This window comes from Aspergillus ibericus (genome assembly GCF_003184845.1).
Source record: "Aspergillus ibericus CBS 121593 unplaced genomic scaffold BO80scaffold_42, whole genome shotgun sequence".
NCBI lineage: Eukaryota > Fungi > Ascomycota > Eurotiomycetes > Eurotiales > Aspergillaceae > Aspergillus > Aspergillus ibericus.
In genome coordinates this window covers 201762-227566 of record NW_020292140.1, presented here as the reverse complement: position 1 = coordinate 227566, position 25805 = coordinate 201762, and the positions used below count along the sequence as shown (strand labels likewise).

General features: G+C 54.0%; 11 protein-coding genes across 11 annotated transcripts; 5 read left to right on the top strand and 6 right to left on the bottom strand.

The window, feature by feature from the left end:
• Window positions 1-75: 75 nt before the first annotated feature.
• BO80DRAFT_428011 (SDR family oxidoreductase) lies at window positions 76-1112 on the bottom strand. The gene is made up of 4 exons (XM_025720152.1): window positions 977-1112; window positions 381-909; window positions 222-321; window positions 76-160 (listed from the first exon to the last, which is right to left on the bottom strand). Exons 1-4 carry the CDS (start codon window positions 1017-1019, stop codon window positions 89-91), a joined length of 744 nt encoding a protein of 247 aa, XP_025572072.1. The 5' UTR covers window positions 1020-1112; the 3' UTR covers window positions 76-88.
• An 899-nt stretch (window positions 1113-2011) lies between these two features.
• On the top strand, window positions 2012-3622 carry BO80DRAFT_428010 (uncharacterized protein). Its single transcript, XM_025720151.1, has 3 exons — window positions 2012-2522; window positions 2569-2652; window positions 2697-3622. The coding sequence occupies exons 1-3, from the start codon at window positions 2039-2041 to the stop codon at window positions 3455-3457; spliced, it is 1329 nt and encodes a 442-aa protein (XP_025572071.1). The 5' UTR covers window positions 2012-2038; the 3' UTR covers window positions 3458-3622.
• A 22-nt stretch (window positions 3623-3644) lies between these two features.
• Window positions 3645-5219, bottom strand: BO80DRAFT_363328 (FAD-dependent oxidoreductase; the record flags this gene model as incomplete). The annotated part of the gene is made up of 4 exons (XM_025716094.1): window positions 3645-4127; window positions 4170-4540; window positions 4650-4858; window positions 4918-5219. 4 exons carry the CDS (start codon window positions 5217-5219, stop codon window positions 3645-3647), a joined length of 1365 nt encoding a protein of 454 aa, XP_025572070.1.
• Window positions 5220-5516: 297 nt separating this feature from the next.
• On the bottom strand, window positions 5517-6625 carry pyr4 (meroterpenoid cyclase pyr4). The gene is made up of 2 exons (XM_025714065.1): window positions 6072-6625; window positions 5517-6024 (listed from the first exon to the last, which is right to left on the bottom strand). Exons 1-2 carry the CDS (start codon window positions 6587-6589, stop codon window positions 5814-5816), a joined length of 729 nt encoding a protein of 242 aa, XP_025572069.1. The 5' UTR covers window positions 6590-6625; the 3' UTR covers window positions 5517-5813.
• Window positions 6626-7159: 534 nt separating this feature from the next.
• BO80DRAFT_448139 (terpenoid synthase) lies at window positions 7160-8269 on the top strand (the record flags this gene model as incomplete). Its single annotated transcript, XM_025721648.1, has 3 exons — window positions 7160-7486; window positions 7530-7882; window positions 7942-8269. The coding sequence occupies 3 exons, from the start codon at window positions 7160-7162 to the stop codon at window positions 8267-8269; spliced, it is 1008 nt and encodes a 335-aa protein (XP_025572068.1).
• A 686-nt stretch (window positions 8270-8955) lies between these two features.
• On the top strand, window positions 8956-11233 carry BO80DRAFT_414093 (cytochrome P450; the record flags this gene model as incomplete). The annotated part of the gene is made up of 5 exons (XM_025718085.1): window positions 8956-9349; window positions 9436-9623; window positions 9696-10016; window positions 10062-10485; window positions 10528-11233. The coding sequence occupies 5 exons, from the start codon at window positions 8956-8958 to the stop codon at window positions 10824-10826; spliced, it is 1626 nt and encodes a 541-aa protein (XP_025572067.1). The 3' UTR covers window positions 10827-11233.
• Window positions 11045-13248, top strand: abd1 (mRNA (guanine-N7)-methyltransferase; the record flags this gene model as incomplete). The annotated part of the gene is made up of 4 exons (XM_025716099.1): window positions 11045-11227; window positions 11421-12943; window positions 12992-13158; window positions 13214-13248. 4 exons carry the CDS (start codon window positions 11045-11047, stop codon window positions 13246-13248), a joined length of 1908 nt encoding a protein of 635 aa, XP_025572066.1.
• On the top strand, window positions 13210-15556 carry BO80DRAFT_414091 (SUMO ligase MMS21). The gene is made up of 4 exons (XM_025718084.1): window positions 13210-13242; window positions 13623-13910; window positions 13959-14377; window positions 14468-15556. The coding sequence occupies exons 2-4, from the start codon at window positions 13626-13628 to the stop codon at window positions 15453-15455; spliced, it is 1692 nt and encodes a 563-aa protein (XP_025572065.1). The 5' UTR covers window positions 13210-13242; window positions 13623-13625; the 3' UTR covers window positions 15456-15556.
• Window positions 15519-17070, bottom strand: BO80DRAFT_428004 (putative mitochondrial dicarboxylate carrier protein). Its single transcript, XM_025720150.1, has 2 exons — window positions 15830-17070; window positions 15519-15777 (listed from the first exon to the last, which is right to left on the bottom strand). Exons 1-2 carry the CDS (start codon window positions 16726-16728, stop codon window positions 15729-15731), a joined length of 948 nt encoding a protein of 315 aa, XP_025572064.1. The 5' UTR covers window positions 16729-17070; the 3' UTR covers window positions 15519-15728.
• A 1451-nt stretch (window positions 17071-18521) lies between these two features.
• Window positions 18522-20660, bottom strand: BO80DRAFT_185366 (cytochrome P450). Its single transcript, XM_025714064.1, has 5 exons — window positions 20371-20660; window positions 20164-20314; window positions 20059-20118; window positions 19399-20013; window positions 18522-19354 (listed from the first exon to the last, which is right to left on the bottom strand). The coding sequence occupies exons 1-5, from the start codon at window positions 20443-20445 to the stop codon at window positions 18699-18701; spliced, it is 1557 nt and encodes a 518-aa protein (XP_025572063.1). The 5' UTR covers window positions 20446-20660; the 3' UTR covers window positions 18522-18698.
• Window positions 20661-21520: 860 nt separating this feature from the next.
• acuF (phosphoenolpyruvate carboxykinase PCK1) lies at window positions 21521-23844 on the bottom strand (the record flags this gene model as incomplete). Its single annotated transcript, XM_025716100.1, has 5 exons — window positions 21521-22157; window positions 22208-22914; window positions 23214-23414; window positions 23463-23538; window positions 23663-23844. The coding sequence occupies 5 exons, from the start codon at window positions 23842-23844 to the stop codon at window positions 21521-21523; spliced, it is 1803 nt and encodes a 600-aa protein (XP_025572062.1).
• Between the last annotated feature and the right edge of the window lie 1961 nt (window positions 23845-25805).

Below are 25805 nucleotides of genomic sequence, written 5' to 3'. Positions count from 1 at the left end.
TGTTGGTATGTAAATATCTTATATATTAGATCAAAAACCCATTAAAGCACAGTAGTTATATTGCTGATGGGCATGAGCACGTTTCGCATCAAAAAGGAACCTCCTGGCCTTTGTAAGTGACAAACCGACCTCCAACCGTCTCTCTTGTGGCGCCATCGAACTACCCATTCATTAGCACCACCACTCCACAACGGTATCACCGGAAATGTGAATAAACATACCAGCTTAATCAAAGCATCCGCACACTCCTGAGGCTCCGTAAAAGCCTCCTCCAACCCAATACTCTTCGCACACGCATTCCCCATTCCCGTCTTGACAAATCTACCCCACCACCATCATCAATACCAGATCCCCCCCAAGGAAAGGGAAAATAAACTCACCCCGGATGCACAATAAAACAAACCATCCCCTCATTTTCCACATGCATCTTCCTCGTCGCCCAATTCACCGCCGCCTTACTCAACCCATACGCGCCCCCCGGGAAATGCTCCTCCGTGAGTCCCGCAATACTCCCCAAGAAGCTACTCACGGTGATGAACATCGGCTTGCTACTGTTCTTCAGCAGCTCATAGGTACTCTGGAAGAGACGGATCACACCGAGTGTGTTCACTTCCAGGTGCAGCTGCACGGTGGAAAGGGGCACGTTGTCGATGCGGTACTCGGCGTCGTCGTAGTGGCCGGCGTTGGCGATTACGGTGTCGATGTGTGTGATTTGGTAGGTGGTTTTGAGGGTCTGGATGGCGGTGGTGGTGTTGGTGGGGGATTGGGCGTCGAGAGTGAGGACGATGAGAGACGAGGTGGGTGAGGTCGGAAGGGTGTGGAGGGTGGTCGTGGCGGGGTTGCGGACGGTGGCGATGATGGTGGTGTTGGGGCGGAGGAGGAGGGTTTGGGTGAGGGCGAGACCGATTCCTGAGGTGGTTAGGGAGGATGCATCATGGCGAGAGTGGGAGATTTGGGTGATGGCGAGGTGTAATACCTTTGTTGGCGCCGGTGATGAGGTAGATGGTTGGAGAGGTCATTGTGCGGGGCAGAAGGATCACGGCAGCGGTGAGTAGTAGTTGAAGATGGCGATGGATGAACAGGTGCTTGAACAAGTGTCTGAGCAGTGAGAACAGGGGATTTCTGGGGGGATTGCATTTGAGGGAGAAGAACTTCGCTTTTATAGTCCCTGGGTTTGGGTTTAGCTAAGATGGGATTAGGGCTATGGCTGACGAATCGTGGCTGCCGGTGGCTCGAGTGACTCCCAGTCTGCACCCACCTATAGTCAGCCTATGTGTGTCACATTATCCCTGGTATAGATCCTTCGAAGATACATGCTCCTATAATCGTCTCAGATAACTCACCTCGTTGCCCATATCCCAGTATCTCTTCCTATCGCCCCAATAGGAACGACCATACTTCTTGGCAACAGGGAGGTTGCAGAGAGCAAGATCCAAATATGACCCTCTAGATGCAAGTTCTTACAAGTGAATTTCTTTAGAGCTACCGAGTGACGTACTACCACTGTGACAATAACAGAGAAAAGGAGAATTAGGACCAAGGAAGAGAGTCTTCGTCTCGGCAATGATCGAGTAGATGACCACAAAATATAGGCATTAGACCGAAGGTTTATCACAACCTACCTGAATGGAAGAGTGACATGCACAACATTTGAATGGTTTCACAATCAGCGTATAATCATACCCATCTGATTTGGTAGAGGCTGCAGTGGAGCAAACTGAATCCTGGCAAATACTGAGTTGCAACTGCGGCTGATTATTCCAGTGTGCCTAGCGCAGAACGTGGATCAGGGTTCACCTGAAAGACTACACCGAGCACCTAGAGCAAAACCTAACACTGAGAAGCCAATGACCCAGTCATGCCTGGATCTATAAGTTATCAGTGGTAACTGAGTAGTGTGGCATATTGGATAGACCTATAGTCATGCCTCAGGCACATGTAGCTACCATTTACGGACTAGCGCCCAGCTCCGACCTCCAAGCTCCAGACTCAGCTCCGAAGCAGTCAACTACTCACAGTCCAACACCCCATACCGAAAATGTCCTACGCAGTCGAGACGAAAAAGCGCAAATTTCACCGAGTCCTCGAATCCCTGACCAAATCCTCAACCCCCGACTCCAGATCAGCCTCCCCCGAAGCATCATCAGCACGAGACCCATCGAACAAGAAAGCCCGACTGGACACAAACAACTTCTCGAGTGTCCGGAGCTCCCTACTCAAGGTCGCACGTCCCAGCTCTCGAGACTCATCCGTATCGTCGACTTCGCGACCAAGCTTCGTTCCGTGGGATCGCGAGCGCTTTCTGGAGCGATTGGAAACCTTCCGTCGCGTCGACCGATGGGCACCGAAACCGTCTGCGATCAGTGAGGTGGAATGGGCGAAGCGCGGCTGGATATGTACGGATGTGGCCCGAGTAACGTGTGTTGGAAGCTGCGGTGGCTCGGTCGTTGTCAAGCTCCCGGACGAGCTGGATGAATTGGATGGATACGATGGCGAGAAGGTGCAGGAGCGGAAGGAAGTTCGTGAGTGCAGCTGGCCTGTATTCATTTCGCGATACTAATTAATCAGGGGCCAAACTCGTGGATGAATACGCAGGATTAATGATCAAGGGACATGGAGAGACGTGCCCGTGGAGGAACAAGGGCTGTGATGGTATGTTATTGTTCTTGGGTCCATTCTGCGAGCTGACGGTAAAGCTACCATCCATCGGTTACCCCTGGCCAATCCCGAAGTGGCGATTTCTGGCCTGCAAAAGCGCTACGCGAATCTCGTCAAGATGGCCGATCAATTGCCGGCACAAGAAGTCATTCAAGCGCCCGAGTCGTTCGACCTAGAGACACTTGTCGGAATCTTTCCAGCGGAATTCAAAGGGTCCGAAGAGGAACCGCGAACGGAAAGCGTTGAGACGCCCACTCCAGAGGGTGTTGATGAAAATACGGATAGCACACAGAAAACTGCGCCTGAGCCATCCATTTCCAAAAACGCTTTCATGCTGGCCTTTTTCGGCTGGGATTGTGTCCCAGATGGAACGGCCGGTCTGGCTGGCTGCAGTGTGTGCTTCCGACGTCTGGGTCTGTGGATGTACAAGCCAAAGAGCAACGGGGATGCCGCTCTGTACGACTCGCTGGACGTGATCAACGAACACATGGAATACTGTCCTTGGGTGAACGGAAAGGCTCAAAGCGGCACAGGCCGGGCATCTGAGAAATCAGAAGGTCTGCGTTGTGGATGGGAGCTACTAGGCCAGGCGCTCGATGTGCGTCATCGTCGACTGATTCGATCGACGACTTCGGTCAGTCGATCTGTCTCGGAGGTGCCATCCACGGATGAGCCGGTGGTAGACGATACCAACCCAGAGGCCAAAAAGGCTAGTGATCGAGAATGGTGGGCCAAGCTACGCCGGATGAGACAGGTTTTGAATGTCAATTCACCTCGAAAGAAGCCGACCGCCAAGTGATACCCTGCATTTCTGCATCCGATACTGTCCTCTATTTGGGTTAATTTCCGGCAGCGTGGCGTTAGGCATTCTTCATAGATAACTCATCATGTCCATATATTCTTTATTTTCAGCAAGCCTGTGTATCGGCGTCGATTAAACAGCTTCAATTGAATTCATTCTCAGCCAGAATGAACCCAGAGATGATTCACCATCTAGCAAACATAAAATTGATCTGTGGAAGCCCAATGCAACACCACCCCAACACAAATAAGGCGAAGAAGAGAACGGCCCATCCGACGTGTCCCCCAGTCGTCCTCTTCCGCCGGTACTTTTTCCAGCCCGGTCCCGTGCGCTCCGGCAAAGGCAGAAACGAAACCACCTCCGCATCCGCAATGACCTTGGATGCCATGTCAGCTGGCAAGTTGCCCGCATACGGAGCCCAGTAGCGCCCAAAGACGGTGTTGAGGAAGCCATCTCGGGCCTGAACGCGGGAGACCGAGGCCGCGGTGCGACACATGCCTACCATGCGGGCATATCGAGTCTGCCGGTACTGCTGCAGGAGATGTTCAATCTGGGCGTTCGATGGCTTGCAGACGCCGCGTACGTTGACGAGATCGTGAAGAAGGGACGAGAGTGTGGCAGCATCCTCAAAAGCGCAATTGGCACCCTGGCCAAAGTTGGGTGTCATCTGCACGCGTCAGCTCAAGTCTAGATTTTCCACCGAACATACCTTGTGAACACTATCACCCGCCAAAACCATCCGCTCATAATGCCACGTCTCGAAGAAGCCCTCCTCCAGAGCCGTCATCGAGAACACCTCTCGATTCTTCCACAGATCGCCCACGCAGATATCCTTCCAGAACCGCACATGCTTGAGTCGATAGAGAAGCCGTTCGGCGTCCTTGTCTGAGAATCGTGGGACATCGGGATAGACATACTTCTTGTCCAGCTTTTGGATCACAAACCAGAATATCCGACCATGTCTGCCATGGATCGTCAGCACGGACAAGTGGTCGAATATCCCGTTGATCTGCTCGCTTATCTCAAGACCTGGGATGGCCGAGGAGATTCCAAATACGCAGGCATATTCAACCGTCATGCCTGGCTCATTAGCTTTCTCTTAACTCTCAATTAGGAGCCAGAGACATACAGGTCTTCTCACACTTTCTGAGAGCCCCGGACTGCCTCTCCGCCATTCTCCACATCTCACTTCTCACTCGACTATGCACCCCATCAGCACCAACCACGAGATCACCCTCATACACCGACCCATCAGTCGTAACAACAGCAACACCATGGTCCAACGGTCGCACCCCAACCACCCTTTTCCCCGTTAGAACATTCTGCTTCGCGCGAAGCCTCTCATACACAATCTGCAGGAAGCGTTGTCGATCGAGAAACGCAATCGGATATCCGAACCTAGATCCTTAGCGCCTTTCCTGGATTATCAATATAATAAACAAGGGAAAAGAGCATACCTATCCCCCACAACCTTTGGATAGACATTACTAAAGCTGTACCCATCCGGATAAATGATATTCGCCTGATACAAAGGTTCAATCACTCGTTCGATATCATCGAACAGACCCAGTTGCTCAAGGATCCGTCCACCATTCGGCATAATACCTATTGAAGCACCGACCTGCGGGGCAATATCGTTCCCTTTTTCCAGGACCAGGTATTCGATGTTTGCCCGCTCCAGACAGTGCGCGAGGGTAAGGCCTGCGACAGAGCCGCCGACGATAAGGACACGGAAGGGGGGTTGTTGAGAGTTGGCCATCTTACCACTTTGAGTTAGGGATAGGTTATCTTGAAGGATTGAAGTTTTACTCGGCAAAATGGATAGGAGAAGCAAATTTGATGCAGAAGAGGGTAGGCCTCCAAAGCTGAATAGATTGCTCCGCTATCACAGCTCCAGGGAACTTTCGGTCGGCTCACAGCATGGCCAGTATGCGGGGCCAGCCCAGTCCTTCACTTTGGAATCTGAGTCTGCCTCTGTGGCACATTTACTTGACTGGACTTTTCATGTGCTACCAGAGGGGCTGGTCATCACGCCATCATCATGTGCAATTTTAAGCAGGGAACGAAAGGCAAGTGTAGCTGGACATCCCGTCACAATTGATCTGAGACTGCTCTAGATTCCAAATGGTGTACTCAATGCGTCTAACCATAGATACATGACATCTTGACCTGGCCCAACTGATGCTGTGCAGTACGAGCAGATACTCCGTTGACCACGACAGATACTAAAGAATGTGACACAATATGAACTTTTCCCGCCAATTCGTCAGGTACCATGGTGGCTGTGTTACAATGTATATGCCCTCAATCGCCAGTGGTGGCCATCTGGCAGACCCGTCTCTAAAAGAGTGATCTATCTCTGCTTATACTTGATATGCTGGGATTCCTCTTCGCGCCGCTTGACAAGAAAATATAGGAACCCATACAGCAACTCGGAGAGGAAAAATGTGGCCACAGACCACCATATAATTGGACAGTTCAACCACGAAAATGCTTCCGGCCAGTAGAAGTATCGAACGAGAGCAAAGCCCATGGCTGTTGTCGATCCAAAGAACCTTGAGATCCTGTGAAGGTCAGCAAGGCAGGCCGCACAGGTATAATTGTCACTCACCACAACGTCCATGAAGCGCCACGCGTGTTTCCTCGACTCAGCAGTTGGAACACATTGCCTACGCTGATGCACATCTGGCACGCAATAGCGCCCCATGAGTAAGCTGCTGCCGGCCCGAATTGGGCTACCAGAGCCATCTGCCCACTCAGCAACACAAGCGTCATTGCTGTGAATACAAGAAGCATGTTGTCCCTCACAAGTGGGGAGTGAGCCCATTCGTTTGGAGCATTCTTGGCCGCCACGTAGATGACGCCCAGATCAAGAATAAGGCCCAAGAGGAAAGCCATGCGCTCGGCAAATCCTTTCGCAGGATACAATACACAATACACAAACTCCCAGGCAAAGTTGATACATTGGCCCACGATCGTCATGCAGTATGTTTTGTCTCTGGCAGAGGTGTACGCCATTTCCACATAATGGGCGCCCCAGCTGACGGCCATTCCGATGACGAAAATGTTGACGAGCCATTTCAACTCGTGATACTCCGGGGGAGCAGTGGAATGATCGAATCCATCCATTGGAGGCGGGAGAGGAGGGACTAGTTTGGATGAGTGGTAGGAAAGATACCTGAGAGATGTTCCTCCTGTCGGCTGACGCTGCTTATATAGGACTTGTGGCTGTTCGTCGGCTTCTCACAATGGTGTCAGTGAAAGCGTCTATGCCACGCTTGTGCAATGAACAATATTTGCCTGTCACGGTCTGTTTCTCATCCAGGTAGGACCATCATAGCCATCAATAATTGTGTCACCAGTGTACCTTTCATGTCCAGCGACCTGCAAGGCAGTCAGGGGATTTCTCGAGGCGTATTACCTCTGCTGTGCTGCTAGACGCATGCCACCATACCTGACCACCGCTTGCACTTGAACAGTCAGTAAATGGCATTGCTCGCAGGCTCGAGCGCACTGAAGGACCAGTGTAACTTTCCAAAGCTACAGCATCCCCAGGAGATAAGTCCTGAGCTATTTCTGCTGGGCCACCGTGCCATGACATACATATATAGAGCGTCCCATCGTATTCTATCGGATACTCTCACCGTCCTCCGTTAATTATCGTTGTCCTTGCGTCCTCGTCTCACAAACAGATGAACCATGACGGCGCTCTCAGACGTTGCCTCCATGTCTCTTCCCTTGGTGGCAACCATAGGCATCGTGCCGCTCGTATACTATGTCCTTGATCGGATGGCCCCTCTGTGGCCGACATCCAAGAAGGCTTTTTTGATAGGCAAGAAGAAGCCAGAAACCGTGACGTCGTTTGAATGTCCATACGCCTACATCCGCCAAATCTATGGCAAGTATCACTGGGAGCCTTTCGTGCAGAAGCTCTCCTCGAGGCTGAAGGATGCGGACCCAGCCAAGTATAAGATGGTCTTGGAAATCATGGATGCGATCCATCTGTGTTTGATGCTGGTCGATGATGTATGCTTGTCCCAGCTACCAAGAACTAGTCTAACAGAGTCAGATCACCGACAACAGCGACTTCCGGAAGGGGAAGCCAGCAGCTCATAGGATATACGGTCCTTCGGAGACGGCAAACCGCGCCTACTATCGAGTAACGCAGATTCTCAACGAAACAGTTCAGCGGTTCCCGAAACTGGCTCCATTCCTACTGCAGAATCTGGAAGAGATCCTCGAGGGTCAAGATCTGTCCCTGATCTGGCGACGAGACGGACTGAGCAGTCTGTCCACGAATCCAGAGGAGCGCGTTGCAGCCTATTGCAAGATGGCGTCGTTGAAAACGGGAGCTCTCTTCCGGCTGCTGGGACAGTTGGTGATGGAGAACAAGTCGATGGATGAGACGATGACGACTCTTGCGTATTGCCCCTAATCTTATTTTCCACTCTCTTTGAAGTTACAAAAGCTGACCTAAATAGATGGTGCTCCCAACTCCAGAATGACTGCAAGAATGTCTACTCGTCCGAATACGCCAAAGCCAAAGGCGCGCTTGCCGAAGATTTACGCAACCAGGAACTCTCCTATCCGATTATCCTCGCGCTAGAAGCCCCCGAAGGACACTGGGTAGCCAGTGCGTTAGAGACCAGCTCCCCACGCAACATCCGCAAGGCACTCGCCGTGATTCAGAGCGAGCGGGTGCGCAACGCTTGCTTTACAGAACTCAAGTCTGCGAGTGCCTCGGTCCAGGACTGGTTGGCGATCTGGGGGCGGAACGAGAAGATGAATTTGAAGAGTCAGCAGGCATAGCTGCGTGCTTCGTTGGTATAGGAGTGTCACTTCTGGGTATGGTTGTTGTGCCAAAACGCATACAAGGTTAGATCAAATAAATATATGTAAACTTATACCTTACGATTACATTACTGACCTGTCTGAGTCTACCTTCAGATGAGCAGGGAAGTGAACGAGGCGGTGGCTATCAGCCCTATATCGGCTCAAATAAAGGCATAGACATAGTCCGAACGGGCACTGCAGTGTGTTACACGACATTGACCAGAGGAGTATTACTACTCCGTCGACTGATGAGATTCGGAGCAACTTGGCGGAAATTATCTGCAGCCGTACTCATCATTGCATCTGGACCAATCGACTGTACTCTGTAGATGTTTGCTTGAGTGGATGTGTGTAACCGATACGCTATGCTGCATCATAACAAATTTCCTGTCTCCTTCTTACGAAGGCTGCTACAGGTCAGGCACTGTGCTTGTCTGCATGACATATAGTACTATCCGGGAGTATCCCATCCTATGGTTGACCACACACTCCAATTTGCGTCCCTCCTACTACCACCCATGCTCGGCCCAAACACGATACCTCTCCTATCCACGGCCCCTCTCCCTCAGAGACAAACCCAATCCCCTACTTCAATAATCAATATAACTCCATCCGTAACTTATCCTCATCCCCATCCCCCTACCATTCCAACCCAACCCATCATGTGCCCCCTCCTCCCAATTTCCCACCTCCTCCCCATCACCCTCGGCATCACCACCCATCTAACAATCTTCATCCACGCCGACATTGAAAAACACGCCGTCCTCATCTTCCACACATTCATCCTCACCCCCATCCTCTGCACCATCTCCCTCTATCTCCTCGGCTACCACGACCTCTCCCAAACCACCACCCTCGCAATCCTCAGCCACCACACCTCCCTCCTCCTATCCATCGCAACCTACCGCTACTTCTTCCACCCTTTAAACGGATTCCCCGGTCCCAAAGCCGCACGGATCAGCGCCCTCTGGGCATCCAAGCCCGCGGTCGTGGATGCCAAGTGGCATGTGCGGGTGAGACAGTTGCATGGTGTTTGGGGGGATGTGGTTAGGATTAGTATTTCCCTTCCCCTCCCCCTTCTTTCCCTCTTTTTCTGATGCTGGGTTTGGGTTTGGGGATTGCTAATTGGGATATGCATGTAGAGCCACGAGAAATATCAATTAACGATCCGGGTGCCATCAGGGATGTATATGGGGTGGGGACGACGTGCGTGAAAGGCCCGTTTTATGATCTGATGTATCCGCATCGGTCGTTGCAGATGGTGAGGGATAAGGGGTATCATTCGAGACGGAGACGGTTGTGGGACCGGGGGTTTAGTAGCAAAGGTTTTGTTCTTATATCTTATATGTTATGTTATTGGGGAAACTGGACTAATGTTGGGATAGCGCTGGCAGGCTACGAGCCGTTTATTCTGGAACATTGTAGGGATTTGGCTACGCTGATCGCGTCGAGAGGGGCACAAAAACAGGAAGCCACAGAATTGATTGATGGGTTTGCGTGGGATTCGATGGGGACTCTGGCGTTCAGCAAGTCGTTTAATATGTTGCAGGGCTCGCCGCCGAAAATGTTGAGGATGATGAGGAGGATTGGTCGCGGGGCGAGTCTATTGGTGTGTGCGTCTTGGGCGGTTATATTCCTGAGGAATATGGTGGGGGTGAGGTATACGACGGAGAAATGGTTGGAGTGGTGTGCGCAGGAGGTGGAGGAGAGGAAGAGGAGAAGTGTATGTTTATCCCCAAGGGAGGTGTTCGTTGGCTGACTGTGGTAGGGTGAACTTGATCGTCGGGATTTGTTCAGCTATCTGATTGAGGATTCAATAGCTGGTAGCGAGCATACTCCGACAGGGACAGATGGAGACCTGGTGCGGGATACAGAGCTCGCCGTGGCCGCCGGCAGCGATACCACCGCCAGCACCCTCAACGCTTTGATTTATCTCCTGGCGCAATATCCGGACAAACTACGGCGGTTGCGCGAGGAGATGGACTCGGCTGTCCCAGCGGGTGAGGATGTATCCCATGCTGCATTGGTCGGGAAGCCCTATCTGGAGGGCTGTATCAACGAGGCCCTGCGTCTGTATCCTGCTGTCATGAGCGGATTGCAGCGAGAGACCGGACCAGAAGGCCTCCGAACCGCGGGGGTCTACATCCCTCCACATACACTGGTGTCGGTGCCAACCTATACGATCCAACGAGGTGAGATCTTACACCCACTGAAAGACCAAGCTAACCTTCCAGATCCGCGTAACTTTCACTCTCCCGACGACTTCATCCCGGAGAGATGGTCCAGCGAACCCGAGCTGGTGATTCGGAAAGAAGCACTAAACCCCTTCTCGACGGGTACATATTCCTGTGCAGGGCGGCCCTTTGCCATGATGGAGATGCGACTGTTGGTATACGCGCTGGTGAAGCATTTCGAGATCGAGTTCCCACCAGGAGAAGGAAAGGAATCCCTAGACACACTAGGAGGGACAGGGGCACAAGACTGTTTCACGACTCACATTCCACCGTATCATCTGATCTTTACGCAGAGATAGAGGGGTAATGCAAACTGTAACACCATGCGCTTATCAGTAAACCTGCGTCCTGTACGGAGTACTCCGTAGTGTCAGTATGTCCGGATGCGGCCAGGGGAAACACGGTTAATGCCGAGTCCAACCAAGGAATCAACCAATACCGATCAACGCCTTGAATGAGTTCTGCGGCCTTTATCTGCATCGCATCCCTGTCATGGAGGTCATTCCCTACACCCATCATGGCCGAGCAGCAGCAGCAGCAGCAGCAGCCGCCGCCGCGCGCTGGCAAACGAGGCAGCATCAGTATGTACGACCCCGCGCGGGACCGATGGGAGGAGCAGCAGCAGCAGCAGCCGATGGATCGAAGTGATCCACCGGTGTTGACTTTGGGGACATCACAGGTAAGTCTCAGCCTCCGGCTAGTTTAAGTGGTTCCAGCGTTGGTTGCGACTGGAGACGAGTGGAGACGAAGAGAATAGCTTCCTTTGCCGTGGCGCTAGGCGGTGATCCATCCCGGCAGTATTACTTCTGCGCGTTGGTCTCGGCGAAATCTCTGTTCATTCATCCCCATCAGAATCCAATCCAACCCTCACTGACGTCGAATTGATCGGGTAGCTGGATGATTCTATCGCGACGTTAAATTCTCCTCATCCTGCAACCACCCTATCCCTCGCCGAGCCGTCCTTGATTCAGTCTCCGATTCCGACACCAGCATCGCCATCTCAACCCGCACATCAACATAAGACATCTGCATCTGTATCGAGCACGATGGGTGACTACTACCGCTCTGGGTCCGCTCACGCCGAATCCGCAGAAGGCGACTACGCGTACGACCACGCGACCGACCACAAACGCAAGCTGGACGACGAGCCCGCCGAAGCCACCTACACAACCGATCGACCCGTCTCGAAGCGCAAGCGTCTCGAAGAACGACACCAGAAACTCCGGAAACGCGGGCAAGCTCCCCCGTCTGCATACTCACGACGAGACGGCGATGAAGTCTCTAGTCGACCCGCACCGCCGCCCCGATCTCCCTCCCCGGATCTGCCGCCCCGGTCGCCCACGCCGGAAACCCGTCAGCGCAAGCGACCGGGTGGTGGTGCTCGACGGGGTCTGGTGGATCGGGAGACGCTGCGACGGAGACAGGAGGAGCGAGAACGCGCACAGGAAGAAGATGCGATTCGGAACTCGCAGAGTCGGGGCATGACGGATATTGTTCGCCAGCATTATAACGCCGTCCCGCAGCGTGGTCGGGAGTGGCGCAAGACGGAGAGTAAGATTAAGGGTCTGCGCAGTTTCAATAACTGGGTGAAGAGTACGTTGATCCAGAAGTTTTCGCCGGATGAGGAGTTTGTGGCGCGGTCGATTGGTACGAAGGACTGGGCGGATGGGACGGGGCCTCCGCCGGTGGAGGAGAAGCGGCTCTTGGTGATTGATCTGGGATGTGGCAAGGGAGGGGATCTGGGCAAGTGGCAGCTGGCGCCGCAGCCGGTGGATCTCTACGTGGGATTGGATCCGGCGGAGGTGTCGGTCAATCAGGCGCGCGAGCGGTATATGGGGATGCGGACGGGTCGGGGGCCCCGTGGCCGTCGGGGACCTCCGCTGTTTCATGGGGAGTTTCGGTCGAAGGACTGCTTTGGGGAGTGGTTGGGGGATGTGGATATTGTTCAGCAGGTGGGGATTGATTCCAATGCTGGGCCGGGAGGGTCAGTGATGAGCTCGCGATGGGGCGGTGGTGGGTTCGATGTGGTGGCGTCTATGTTCGCGATTCACTACGCTTTTGAGAGCGAGGAGAAGGCCCGACAGATGCTGCGCAATGTAGCTGGGTGTTTACGGAAGGGTGGCCGGTTCTTGGGCGTGTGTCCGAACTCGGATGTGATCAGTGCCAAGGTGGCCGAGGCCAATGCCAAACGCAAGGACCGCGAGAAGACGCAGAAGGAGGCGGAGCCCGAGGATGGTGAAGTGGAAGAGGAAGGCAAGGTGGAATGGGGGAATTCCATCTACCGGGTACAGTTTCCAGGCGAGACACCTGAAGATGGAGTGTTTCGGCCGCCGTTTGGCTGGAAGTACAGCTACTTTATGGAGGAAGCGGTGGGAGAGGTTCCGGAGTATGTGGTGCCGTGGGAGGCGTTTCGCGCGTGAGTACCTGCAGCCGCCCTGATCCCGATAATGTACTAATGGAGCAGATTGACGGAGGAGTACAATTTGGAGCTACAGTACCGCAAGCCATTCTTGGAGGTGTGGCGGGACGAGAAAGACGACGCGGAGCTGGGACCGTTGAGCGAGCGGATGGGCGTGCGGGATCGTCATACAGGGGAGTTGGCGATGACGCCGGAGGAGCAGGAGGCAGTTAGTAAGTTTTTCTTCTTGGATGGTGGGCTGCTGAATGGATTGTGCTAACGAGATAGGTTTCTACCATGCGTTTTGTTTCTACAAGGTGTAAACGAGATACCGTGGCAGATACCAGTATGGCAGGATTAGGAATATCAGAATAGCAGATACTACTAAAAGTAGTACATCGAACAGAATTCGTGGAAGACAGGATAGCAATAATACAGCCATCATCACCCGATCCATCACCGTAGATAATATCTTGGCAACCCTATCGATAAGATAACACGCTCCACCAACCCCAAACCAGCCTAGCGCATGCATCGCGTCGCGTCTCGTTATTCTTTATCTCATCAAATTGAACAAAGAGATATCTGCCTCTGCTTCAGTCCCTCCACCTCTTTCTCTTCTTCACACTCTACGTCTCACATCCTACATCTATCCAACACCTAACATCCCCATCAAACCCCCCCAATACAATAAGAGAAAATGCCCCGCCGCCCCCCCTCAACCGCAACCGCAACCCCAACCCCAACCCACACCCACCCCTCCACCACCACCACCAGCACCCTCCCGCACCTCCTCACGCAACAAAACACACACCCGGCTCTGGTAGCACTCCAAACCACCCACACGGCCTCATCCCTCAAGACGCATCTCCAGCACGCGCAGGAGAAGTTAACCGATGCGGCGGGGGAGATTAATGAGCGGTTGACGGATGCGAGGGAGAGGGAGAGGAGGGGAGTGGAGAGGAGGAGGAGGAAATATATGAATGTTTCTGAGGGGAATCGGGGTGAGGGTGGGGATGTTGATGGGGATCAGAATCAGAATCAGAATCAGGATGAGGGGGATGGGGATGGGGATGAGAATGAGAATGAGGGGGAAGGTGGAGATGGGAACAGGAATAGTCTATCCGCATTCGAAAACGCAGTGTCGAAGACGACGGCACAGCTCGAGGAATCCATGCGCGGGAGTATCGACGCCGAAGTACGGTTTGAGAATCTGGGGATGGTGTTGGGAGGGTTAGAGCGGGGGGTCGTGGGGTTGTTACAAAGACGGAGGAATTCTCGGCGGACGAGGGCGGGGGTTGCTGCTGCTGCTGCTGCTCATGCTCAGGAGGGGGATGAAGATGGGGATGAGGAGGAAGAGAATGAAGAAGGGAGGGATCCGCTACTGGTGCAGTTTGAGACCGGGGTGGATGAGAAGGAGGGGGAATGGAATGGGTTGTCGCTTACGGAACGGTATCTCCCTTTCCTTTCTTATTCTTTATCTGGCTTTGTTCTATGTGTTTTTTTTTTTTTTTGTCAGAAGGGGGGTAACTAACGGATCAGATACTCCACCAACAACGCCTACATCGGCTTCTACCGCATCATCCACGAATCCAAACACACCGGCGAAGATATCCCCCCGCCCCCGCATCCATCGACCTGGTTTGCTCATCTCGAACAACCCACCACCACTACCACCACCACTGCCGCCAGCTCAGCCAGACCATCCCGAGCTCCCACTGCCATCTCAAACCACCCCTCCAACCGCTCCCACCACTCTAACCCCCCCACAACCACCACCTCAGCAGAAGGATCCTCCGACGACGAAATCGCCATCCAAACCGAGCGCCTATCCCTCAGATGCCCATTAACCCTCCTCCCCTTCACCGATCCCGTGAGCAGCACCAAATGCCCCCACAGTTTCGAGCGCGCCGCGATCACAGACATGATAGCGCGGAGTAAATCCACCGTTCCGGATCCGAGAGCTGCAGCAGCAGGGGGAAGGGTGCGAAGAGTCCGCAGTGCCAAGTGTCCGGTTTGCGAGGTTGTGTTGACGGAGGGGGATTTGAGGAGTGATCCGGTTTTGGCGAGGAGGGTGAAGAGGATGCTTGCTGTGCAACGCGAAGAAGAGGAGGGGAGTGGGGAGGAGGAAGGGGAGGGGGGGAGGGGGAAGAGGAAGAGGGGGAGGGAGATTGAGTTGGGGAGTGGGGATGAAGAGGGGGATGAGGAGGGGGATGGGGAGGGGGATGGGGAGGAGAGGATTCGGGTCAAGAGGGAGCGGGGGATGTCGGTGGCGAGGATTAAGCGGGAGAGGGCGATGTCGGTGGCTGTGGGGGATGTGGAGGTTGTTGATGTTGATGCAGCAGAGGGAGAAGAGCAAGACGGATCTGGCGATGGAGAAACAGAGGACGCAGAAATGGAAGACGATCAGGAGGAAGATGATGAAGAGATGGATGGGGAAGATGAATCCGGAGCAGAAGATGCGGAAATGAGTGATGAAGTTGCAGACGAGGCAACCTCAACCAGCACCGATGCAGAAATGTCCGACTGAACTATTGCTACGGGCACGGGCACAGCACATGCTATTTGAATGATTATTATCGCTCACCCGCACTAAAGCACCGGGTATAATAAATACAAGAAGCAGAACATAACACCAGGCTCCATTCAATCAGGGTATTAACGCATCTGGTCCGGCAGTGCGACAGCATCGATCGATGCAGCCGATGAGTAGGAAAAGCGTGATCAACAACGCTGCTGGTGTCATTGTCGTATTCGTAGACAGATAAGCACTGCCACATTCGTATTTGTTGATGCTGAACATCTACTTGGTAATCAAGTTGAGGTAGTCGGCCACGATAAGCGTCACCATCCTGTGGGCCGTTAGCTTAGCATCGCACTAGTCAAAAACAGTGGGGCACTAACGCATGGGGAGCGATCCGCACATAATAAGTGCCGAAACCGCGATAGAACCGCAACCAGCCCTCCTCCTGGACGACCTTGCGCGCGCAATCCAACACGCCTTTGTAAGGGAGCCGACCCGTCTTGGGATCCTTCTGCTGCTTCTGCAGCCGAGTCTTGACAAAGTCAAACGGCAAGGAGAGGAAACTGGCAAAGAAGCCCGCAATGGCCGAGGCGGCAAAGGTCTGGTTCTGGGCCGACAGACTGGTATGCGCTTTGAGCTGAGCCTTGGACTCGGCGAAGAAGGTCAACTGGCCGACGTTGAGCGCCATGGCCCGGATGACGGTGGGGAAGGCACCCGCCCACAGAGCCGCGATGCCCTCGTGCTTGGAGATACGGAACAGGGCGTCGAGCACGGAACGGTAATTGGCACGGGCCTGGACCGGCTTGAGACCGTCGGACTGCATCCGCACGAGCGCCAGATCAGCCGGATTGCCAATCATGGCGGCGATGCCACCGGCAGTGAGCCCGGCGCCGGCGCGTTCGGCAAAGGTGACGGAACGGTGGGCGGCCTCGGCACGCTTGTTCAGGGCCTTGCTGAAGGTGTCGAAGAAGCCGAGACGGGCGGTGGTGTAGACGGCCTGACGGAGGAGTCCGGCGGACAGACCGGTGTACAAGTCGAGGACCTTCCCGGAGGCGATGATGTCGCGGGCCACGCCAATGGCAGAGGGACGAGGACCGGTGCGGACACCTTCACCAGCGAGCTGCAGACGCACCTTGATCATGTCAATGGGCTGGATGACGACGGTGGCCGTCATGCCGGCGAGACCACCGTTGATGAAGGGCAACGCAGCACGCGTGTACGGATGGTGCAGGAGATTCACAGCGGGATCAGTGTCTTTGGCAGCAGTAGGGGACGCCATGTTGACGACTAAGCAGATTCACACCAGATCTGATCAGAACGAGTGTTAACCGGCGTTCACAAGAACGAGAGATGGGTTGTATGAGACGGGGGAGACAGAAAGCGGGGATAGTAGCAACACGGGGATGGAGCAACACGGATGGAGCAACAGGATGGCGAGGAGCAGAGAGAAGAACCATATAATTCGTGCCTTGCCAAGGGACGCGTGAGTTCCAGGCACCCAACAGGCAAACCCGTGACGTCGAGGCGGGAGGGGAATAACACTGACCGTGGATGCGATGCCCGTGAAAAAGAGGGGAAACACGGAGGCGACGAAAAACCACGAGAAAGAGTAGGAGGCCAGACCGGTTTGGAGCAGACAAAGACTGGTCAGAGGCAGCCGTTGTGATGCTGGAGGATTTTACAGGGTAGCACCGTAGCATCCGCGGCGTCGATGATGTATTAATACTGGCAGCTGCTGCCAGCTGCTGCCAGCTCCGAGCCAACGCCGAGCATGACAGCAGCGACAGCAACATCACAGCTCTGTTTCTGTTTCTGTTTCTGTTTCTGTTCTTTGCGATCCTCGGAATCTCCACAGGAATTAAGGCCCGAGCGATCGAGCTGGCGGTGGCTACTGCACGATGCCGCCAGCTGGAATGCGGGGTTGATGCCTCAAATCATTTCATCTAGTTTGTCTTCGTCTTCATCTCCTCTCATTCCGTCTTATTTTCATCTCATCTCCATCGCATCTTCATCTCATCTTCCTCTCAACAGTCAACACTGTGTTATGTAGAAACGTCATATAGCGGGGCGTTACCGAACCGTACGGGGCCCCACCCCCGGCAATTTCCACTGGGACTACGGAGTACATGTGTCTGTACAGTACAACCATCACTCCCACCACCACCACCACCACCACCACCACCATTACCTAGTAGATACATAACAGAAAGAAGCCGCGCTCTCCCGGATGCCCGAGGTTACACAACCCTTCATCCAGCCCTCTGACAGCATCATAGGTAGCAAAGACATAACCGAGGTCCGCCTCTACCCAACGGCCCACTAGCGCATGTCTATTAACTAGTTAAAGGTAGCGGAGCTCGCTGACTATGCGCGCCCGTTGATACGTCCAATCAGCTGTTCGCCCCGCTCCCCAGATCGGGCTCGTCGATCCAGGGGCTGATTAATATTCTTCCGTCGGGGGAGGGAGGTCGGGGGACATATTTATACTATCTCTTTATTCTAGATCTCGAGGGACATCGTGGGTATGGAGATTAGTTGATTGTATATTCATGTAGGGTATGTAGACCATCACTTTGTAGTATTCTTAATTTGAAAGCTCAAGAAAAGTAGGTATATTGAAAATGGTATTCCCTTCCCCCGATTCCTCCGAATTTCGGCTCTTCCGTCAGCCGGAGGAGTCCTTCTCCGTCCTCCCTCCTCGCAACGTGACGAGGATCGACTAGGGGCTGAGTAGCGACCACAAGCAGGATTTGGATGGCGGAGCACTGCTCTCCTAGCTTCAGACAGACAGCATGCTCGTCTTGTTCCACATTTCATCGGCGATCGGACAGCTACGGTTCAGGGTCTGTCAGCCTCCAAGCGAGTGATCCATCCAGTATACAGTGGGTTCAGCAACAGCGGATACTTGCCCGGCAACCTAATCACCTGGCGGCAGATATCTCGGGATCCCGGAGCGGCTGGTTCGGATGTCGGCAGCTGGCAGCCAGCCTGGCTGGTCCTCGGGTACGGCCCAGGAGTAATCGCGGCCCTGGTGGTGGCTCTGGTTGCTCTTGGCTGGTTTAGCTACTGGGGCCGGTTATGATCCGGTTACTGCATCTGGTACGGTGGGACGCAAGCGAGGGCCAGACCCAAACAGCCGATTTCCGCTGGAATCTTGGATATCGGAGCATTGTGTCTGCATTCGTCCTGGTAGCCTATCTTGCTCCTTGTATCCGGGGGAATAGCCGACCCTACCCTGGGTCTCCTCCATTACCGCGCGCGAGGCCGAAATTGAAGGACCGGCCCTCGTTTCTGGCTAATGATGTGATCGTACAGTTGGAACTCGTGCGGATTCGTCCGTCCAATCCCCGCCCCCGGGTTTCCTGCCCCCATCGCCCCGGCCGCCGTGTCTGGCCGGCGGAAGTCGTAGCTCCACACAAGGCTTGCCAGCGCCAGCTGCAGCTCCAGCTGCGCCAGATGACGCCCGATGCACGCCCGCGAGCCTTGCGAGAATGGCGCATAGGCCGCAGAGGTGACGTCGAGTTTGTCTGTCCCGGCGCCCGATTCCGTCAGCCAGCGCTCTGGGATAAACTCCTCCGGCCGGGGAAAATATAAGGGATTATGATGGATGCTGTAGATGCCTGTCCCGACACTGCACCCGGCCGGAATCACATTGCCGTCGACAACGAGCGTATCGCCTTTTTCGACCCGACGGTACGGGCATCCCGCGACAGCCGGCGATATGCGCAGGGTCTCCTTGATGCAGGCTTGAAGGTATGTGCATTGCTGCATCAGGGGGCCGCTGCGAATGTCGTCGGGTGATGGAAAGACGCTTCTGATCTCGTGGGCGAGTTTCGCATACGCGTGAGGGTAGGTTGCGAGGTAGAAGAGACTCGCACATAGACTGACGGAGGTGGAATCAGACCCTAGGGAGGTTAGTGTTGATCGGTAAGGAGCTTAGGTTACCTACCAGCAACGGCCAGCATTGCTGCCTCGGAATACACATCCGCATCAGTCAGCGTCGGGCCCGTGACACTATCACGGGCGCTGGTCAATTGACTTAGAACATGACCTGACATACTGGCTGCGTCCGCCATCATGCTGTTGACTAGTCGATGATACCGCTTCATCCCGCGAACCTCGTCCTTGAACAACTTCTTGTCCAACCGACCGAGAAACACATACGGCGCATACATCAACAGCGATAGGCGCTTCATCATCCCCGAGATATCGTACACCGTACATTGAAACTGTTGGCTCCCGAGCAGGTTACACGCCTTGCCAAATACCAGGTCGGTGATCACATCGAATGCGAAATAGCTGCACCACTCCGACATGACCATGGGCGGACCCCACGTGCGATCCGGGTCGGAGGAGGGATAGAGGGCGTCGCGGAACTTGTGCACATGAGACAAGAGCTTCGGCTCGAATTCCCGCATGGCGGTGCTGGTAAACCCGGGTCCGATGATCTTACTGCGTTTGGCGTGTTCTTTGGGACTGGTCACTGTAAGGAGGTTTTTGGTGCCCAGTTGGATCACTCCGTAGTGGACATCCTTGCGCAAGTCTTTTCCCCGGACGTAGATATCTATCGGTGTCAGTATACATCAGTGGCTCTGACATATCCACTGACCTTTCAAACCACTTTCCGTGTTGAAGATGACCAAATTCGGCGTATACCGTATAACAGGCCCTGCGAACTCTTAGCACTATTCCATCGCCGATACGGGCCACATACCATATTTCTGATGACACCACCAAATGTGCAGATGCAAATCCCCCTTCACGGCATGATACGCAGCCCCGGCCTCGGTGAATTTCCCTAGCCATGGACCCGGGTATTTGGCTAATGGGTGAAAGTATACCTGATAGATGACATATCCTAGGACCTAGTCTCGTCAGTCCTACTCAATTAGATCTAAACGATCTAGAAGGCTGAACTTACCGCGAGAATCACAAGCCCAACCCCCAGAGGAATGCGAGAGAGGACAGAAAGAGGAACCGCCAGATGCTCGTCCATGTTGTCTTGAATTCACGCCTGTGTCATGGCGGTAACGTGCATGAAGAAGATGCAGAGCAACTGAGCGTCATCACGCGTAGGCCTTGAATCTTCTTATATGTGGATTTGCCATTATGAAGGGAGGCTGGCACAAGGGGTTAAGGAGGTGCCATACTGTGGTGAAAGGCCGTGGCTGAAGGGGCCGTAATTGACGAATCGTAGTTTAGCAAAGCAACATTGGTATCCACCCCTTGTTTAAGGACCAGGGGCGAAGCCTGTTTCGCGATCGTGAGGTATGTTAAACATGAAAGAGGACTCCGTAGGCCACGCGCGGAAATGGACCCTGTTGGGTCGATCGGAGATTAACGTGATGCAGGCCAAGATGCATTCGCGTCCGCACCCGCGTAATGCAGGTTGTAACTCTATTCGCATGATTTCAGGGGATAAGGTATCACACGACGCACGAGTCCGGTTTCTGTCTCGATCTCGTGTTGAGATGAGACATTTCAGCCTCCTTGCATGGTGCTTTGTAACTATTGCGGCTGTGCCAGAGCCAGCCAAAGGTTGGTAGCATGTCAAGGAGTGGGTGACATACCAACGCCGTCAGGGCGGGAAATGGTTCCAGGTGGTGTCTACTCGGATGAGTAGACAGATTCAATTCCCAATGTTGAGGTTGATTTAAGGTATGAGACTTGAAGTTGAAATAATCAAGTGGTTCATCGGAGTTGCGAGGACTGCATGCATGGGAGACAAGAAAATCTGGAGAGACCAGCCGGTGAAGGGAAGACGCTAAACGACGATCACATGTGGAGTCGGCAGGATTCCCCTGGCCATCCCTGCCATCCCGTGACCCACCCAAACTCAATGCAAGTTGCAACACTACAAATGGAGAGCGGATTTTTGAATGTATCGATTTCAATTTCTAGCTTTACTGACTTCTACCAAGTAAAAGCCAAAACCCAAGGAAATGCCCAAGGTCTTTTCCCCGCCTATTGGGGCAAGCCACATGTGGTAACTCGAAAATCATGACCCATATTTGAACGCAACACGCCATGCAAGATATCATGAAACAAGGAAATAGAAAAAGCATATCAATTTACTGAGGCACCGGACCGGCCGCAATGACCTCCTTGGTCGCTTGGTCAGCGTACTTGGCAAAGTTGTCGTTGAACAGCTTGGCCAGCTTGTTGACCTCGTCCTTGAAGCTCGTCGACGCGGTCCAGCTGTTCTTGGGGTTCAGCAGCTCCGAAGGAACACCGGGGCAGCTCGTGGGAACGTGCAGGTTGAACACATCGTACGTCTCGTACTCGGCCTCGCTGAGCGTGCCGTTGTGAATGGCGTCCAGGATGGCACGAGTGTACTTGAGCGGGCAACGCTTGCCACCGGTGGTAGCGCCAGCACCAACCCAACCGGTGTTGAGCAGCCAGGCGTTGGCCTTGTGCTGCGAAATCTTGTCCGCCAGCATGCGGGCGTAGCGCATGGGGTGCAGAGCCAGGAAGGGCTGGGCGAAGCAGGAGGAGAAGGTGGCCTGGGGCTCGGTCACACCGTCCTCAGTACCGGCCATCTTGGAGGTGTAACCCGAGATGAAGTGGAACATGGTCTGCTCAGTGGTGAGCTTGGAGATCGGAGGGAGAACACCACGGGCATCGCAGGTGAGGAGGATGATGTTGGTGGGGTGCTTGTCGGACAAGCAGGGGATCTTGGCGTTGTCAATGTATTCGATGGGGTAGGCACTGGTCTCGTTAGTGACGAATCATTCCCCAAAGCCATCGAGCATGCTTACCAGCGAGTGTTCTCAGTGAGGGTGCAGTCATCGTAGTTGACAACACGGGAGATGGGGTCGAAGACAACGTTCTCCAGGACGGATCCGAAGCGGATGGCGTTGAAAATATCCGGCTCCTTCTCGGCGGAGAGACCAATGCACTTGGCGTAGCAGCCACCCTCGATGTTGAAGACACCACGGTCAGTCCAGCAGTGCTCGTCGTCACCGATCAAAGCACGCTTGGGGTCGGCAGAGAGAGTGGTCTTGCCGGTACCGGAGAGACCGAAGAAGACGGTGACATCGCCGTTCTCACCCTCGTTGGCAGAGGAGTGCAGGGTCAGGACGTTGTGCTTGACAGGCATCTCGTAGAAGAGGACGGTGAAGACACCCTTCTTCATCTCACCGGCGTACTCGGTACCCAGGATAACCATCTCCTTCTCGGCGAAGTTGATGGCGACCGACGTAGCGGAGGTCATACCCTCAGTGAAGCGGTTGGCCGGGAAGGATCCAGCGTTGTAGATGACATAGTCGGGGTGGAAGTGCTTCAGCTCCTCCTGAGAGGGGCGGATAAGCATGTTGCGCATGAAGAGAGCATGGTAGGCGCGAGCGCAGACAACACGGACACTGAGGCGGTATCTCTCGTCCCAACCAGCGAAACCATCAATAACGTAGATACGGTTACGGGTGTTGAGGTAGTCGACAGCACGTTCACGGTTGATGCGCCAGACCTGTCAGCCAAAAGCCCGTTAGCAAACAGCCTTATCGTGGATGACGTCATCGGTGAGACCCTGGCCAGGCGCGAAACAAGCATTCTCAGGAACACAACCAGACACAGTCCAAACTCTGTGTTGCACAGCAGTCGCGCGATTAAATGCCTCAGGAGGCATTTATCGCTGAATGTGCTGCCAGTGTGGTGCCAGAAAGCTTGAATCTCATGCCAGGCGGCTAGAGCGGGCCAATGCAAGGGATGATGCGCGATATATGGCGCTTGCATGTGAAAGAAGAAGAAACAGCAATGCACACGTACCTCAGGAGTCATGGGCTTGTTGACAGGTCCCCACCAGATGTCATCCTTTGATGACTCTTCCTCAACGATACGCTTGTCTGAGGGAGAACGGCCAGTCTTGGCGCCAGAGTAGGCAGTCAGGGCACCGCTGGAGGTGATAGCAGTACCGGTCTCGTAGACCAGAGCATCTTCGTAGAGAGCAGGGACGGCCGGGTTGGCAATCTGTCGGGGTCAGTGGGGTTGGGACAAGCGACAACATGGAAGCCTTACAATAGCAACGCGGTCATAGTCGATGTGGGCATGCTCGTGGAGCTCTTCCTCAAGCTCAGTGTGACCCTTGCCTGGCCTGAAAGGTCATAGTTAGCGAAGGTGTATTTCAGAAAGACAATATAGTATTGCGACACAATGCGCGGGCAGGTCGCGATGTGAGCAACAGGATAACCAAGAAGAAGAGAAGAAGAAGAACATACAAGACACCACCAGGGTGCAGAGCAGTGCGATTCACCGAAGCAGCAACCATGTTTCTTAGTGAGGTAGAATGATAATTATTATTTCGTTGCTTGGCAACTTGCTGTTGGAAGAAATCTGAGTAGAGAGGTCCAGGTTCGACGGGGGATTCGGGGGGTATATGAATGTTTGTCGCAGGGCTCATGATGGGCACGATTCAAGGCGCCGCGAGATTGGAATTCCAGGTCGAAGTGCCTACTCCACCGTTCCACGGGTGATGTCGGGGCTGAGGACCGAGTCGAGACGGCGGTGGTTATCGTGAAAGGTCGAAAAGAAGAACAAATGCCTCTTTGGATTGCCCGAAAGTTCCCGAACCCCAGATGTGGGCACGAGGTGGTCCCGGAAGGGCTGGCGGATGCACCAACTAGAAGCCAGGGATTCGCAGAAGCTTCGGAAACTGGATCAGAGATTTGAGGCGGGCCTCACGGATAGCGCGTCAGGGGATGATGAATTAATGTCTCATCCACCGCACTAGTGGCAGATTTGGAGTCCAGGGATGGGAAGCTAAGCTAGCTAGTTGACCACCAGGCCCCAGGCCGCGCGCTACAAACGAGGTATTTATTGCCTTTCAGCCTGCCGCAGCCACTCCCCCGAGCCAGGGTCATTGGAAGAGCGCTGCAAAGGATTACACTACAAGGACCCAAGGACGAGTGCGCCGTTTGGCCGCTGGCTGAACAAATGACAATGGACGGCCATGGCCGGGGGGATGGAACAGTGGGAGTGGTGACGTTGAATGCGCGCAATGCAGCAGCCGGAGTCTAGAGGCGCAGCGATACACTCTCAGACTAACAGAAATTGCGGGGGGAGACAGTTTTCGGCTAGGAGGGTTGGACTATACCCGACGGGGCGGTTTGTGTGTAATGAGAAGCGCTGATTGCAGTCTGGGCCCGGCCAGCGTCAGGAATCCTTCCGAGTGACGAAATGCCGGGGGAGAATCTCGGGTTCCCCTCGTCCGCACTTTCCCGCTTCCGGTATCTTCTTAGTCATCTGGCTCCCGAAATACTCCCCCCGCCAGCCAATCAGCGCCCTCACGCGTCACGGATGAGCAATCCAACGTCACCAACTTGGGCAGAAGATATTGCCGTCCGCTCGGGCTCGAGCATCATTTTCGGGTGCGCTGCATTTTGAGGCAAATGAGAGCTATCACCTGGCTCCGAGTCGCATTTCTGGGATTCCATGTCATACCGATGCAGGCATTTTTCGCCATCGTCAAACCCCCGGCATGTGCGTAAGTCCCGCATCGATAAATTCTCTCATACACAGCGTCTCGTATCCCGATTATTAGGTTCGTAACTTGCTGCACATCCATCTCCCTACTGTGCACCAAAAAGGGGCATTCCCACTACGAAAATCGCACATGATAGATCAACCTGGCCCCTGCCGAAATTCCACGAATATCCGAAACGCCTCCCGAGTTGGGTCAGGTGCTCTGTTCCCCGTTTTGCCTCCACGCGAGCAGTCAGCTAGGTCATCGCGCATGACGAAGAGCCAAGAGATGTAGCCGGGATTTTATCACCATAGATAGATGACGGAGGGTTGATGCCCTGACATTGGATTCAGCCAAGATGTCACGGCGCTGTCTTTCCCCTATCGAGAATGACCGCTATCTGTACCCCGCATCCGAGGGGTGCCGGGGCCACGCGGGCCTTTCCCCGGATGTTCTCGTCCCCTGGGGGATACCCGATTCCGGCTAGAGCTGGTTTGATTCCCTCGGGTGGTCGTCTCGAGGGACTGGACAACCATCGTGCATTGTCAGAACGATCGCGATGCTGGCGAGTCCAGAACCTCTACGAATTTGAATCCCAGCGCAGGTCACCTGCCCTGTTTTTAAAGTTGCGCGTTACCTATCACTTGGTTTTGTTCCGGATACGGGCTGGCACTTCGGCCACTAACGGGTCATTAGCTTCCGAGGGTGATTGAGGATAGTCGGGCCCTCACCGACTTCTGCGCCGCCAGTATCACTTCATATCAATCGAGTTCTTGTTTCTTGCAATATACCGCGCTAAGCGTGAGAATTCTTTAATACATCTTCTGCCTGTGGTAGTTAGAGCAGTAGTTAGAGTCCTACCATCAGAATTTCGTGAGCAAACAATATATATGTACAGA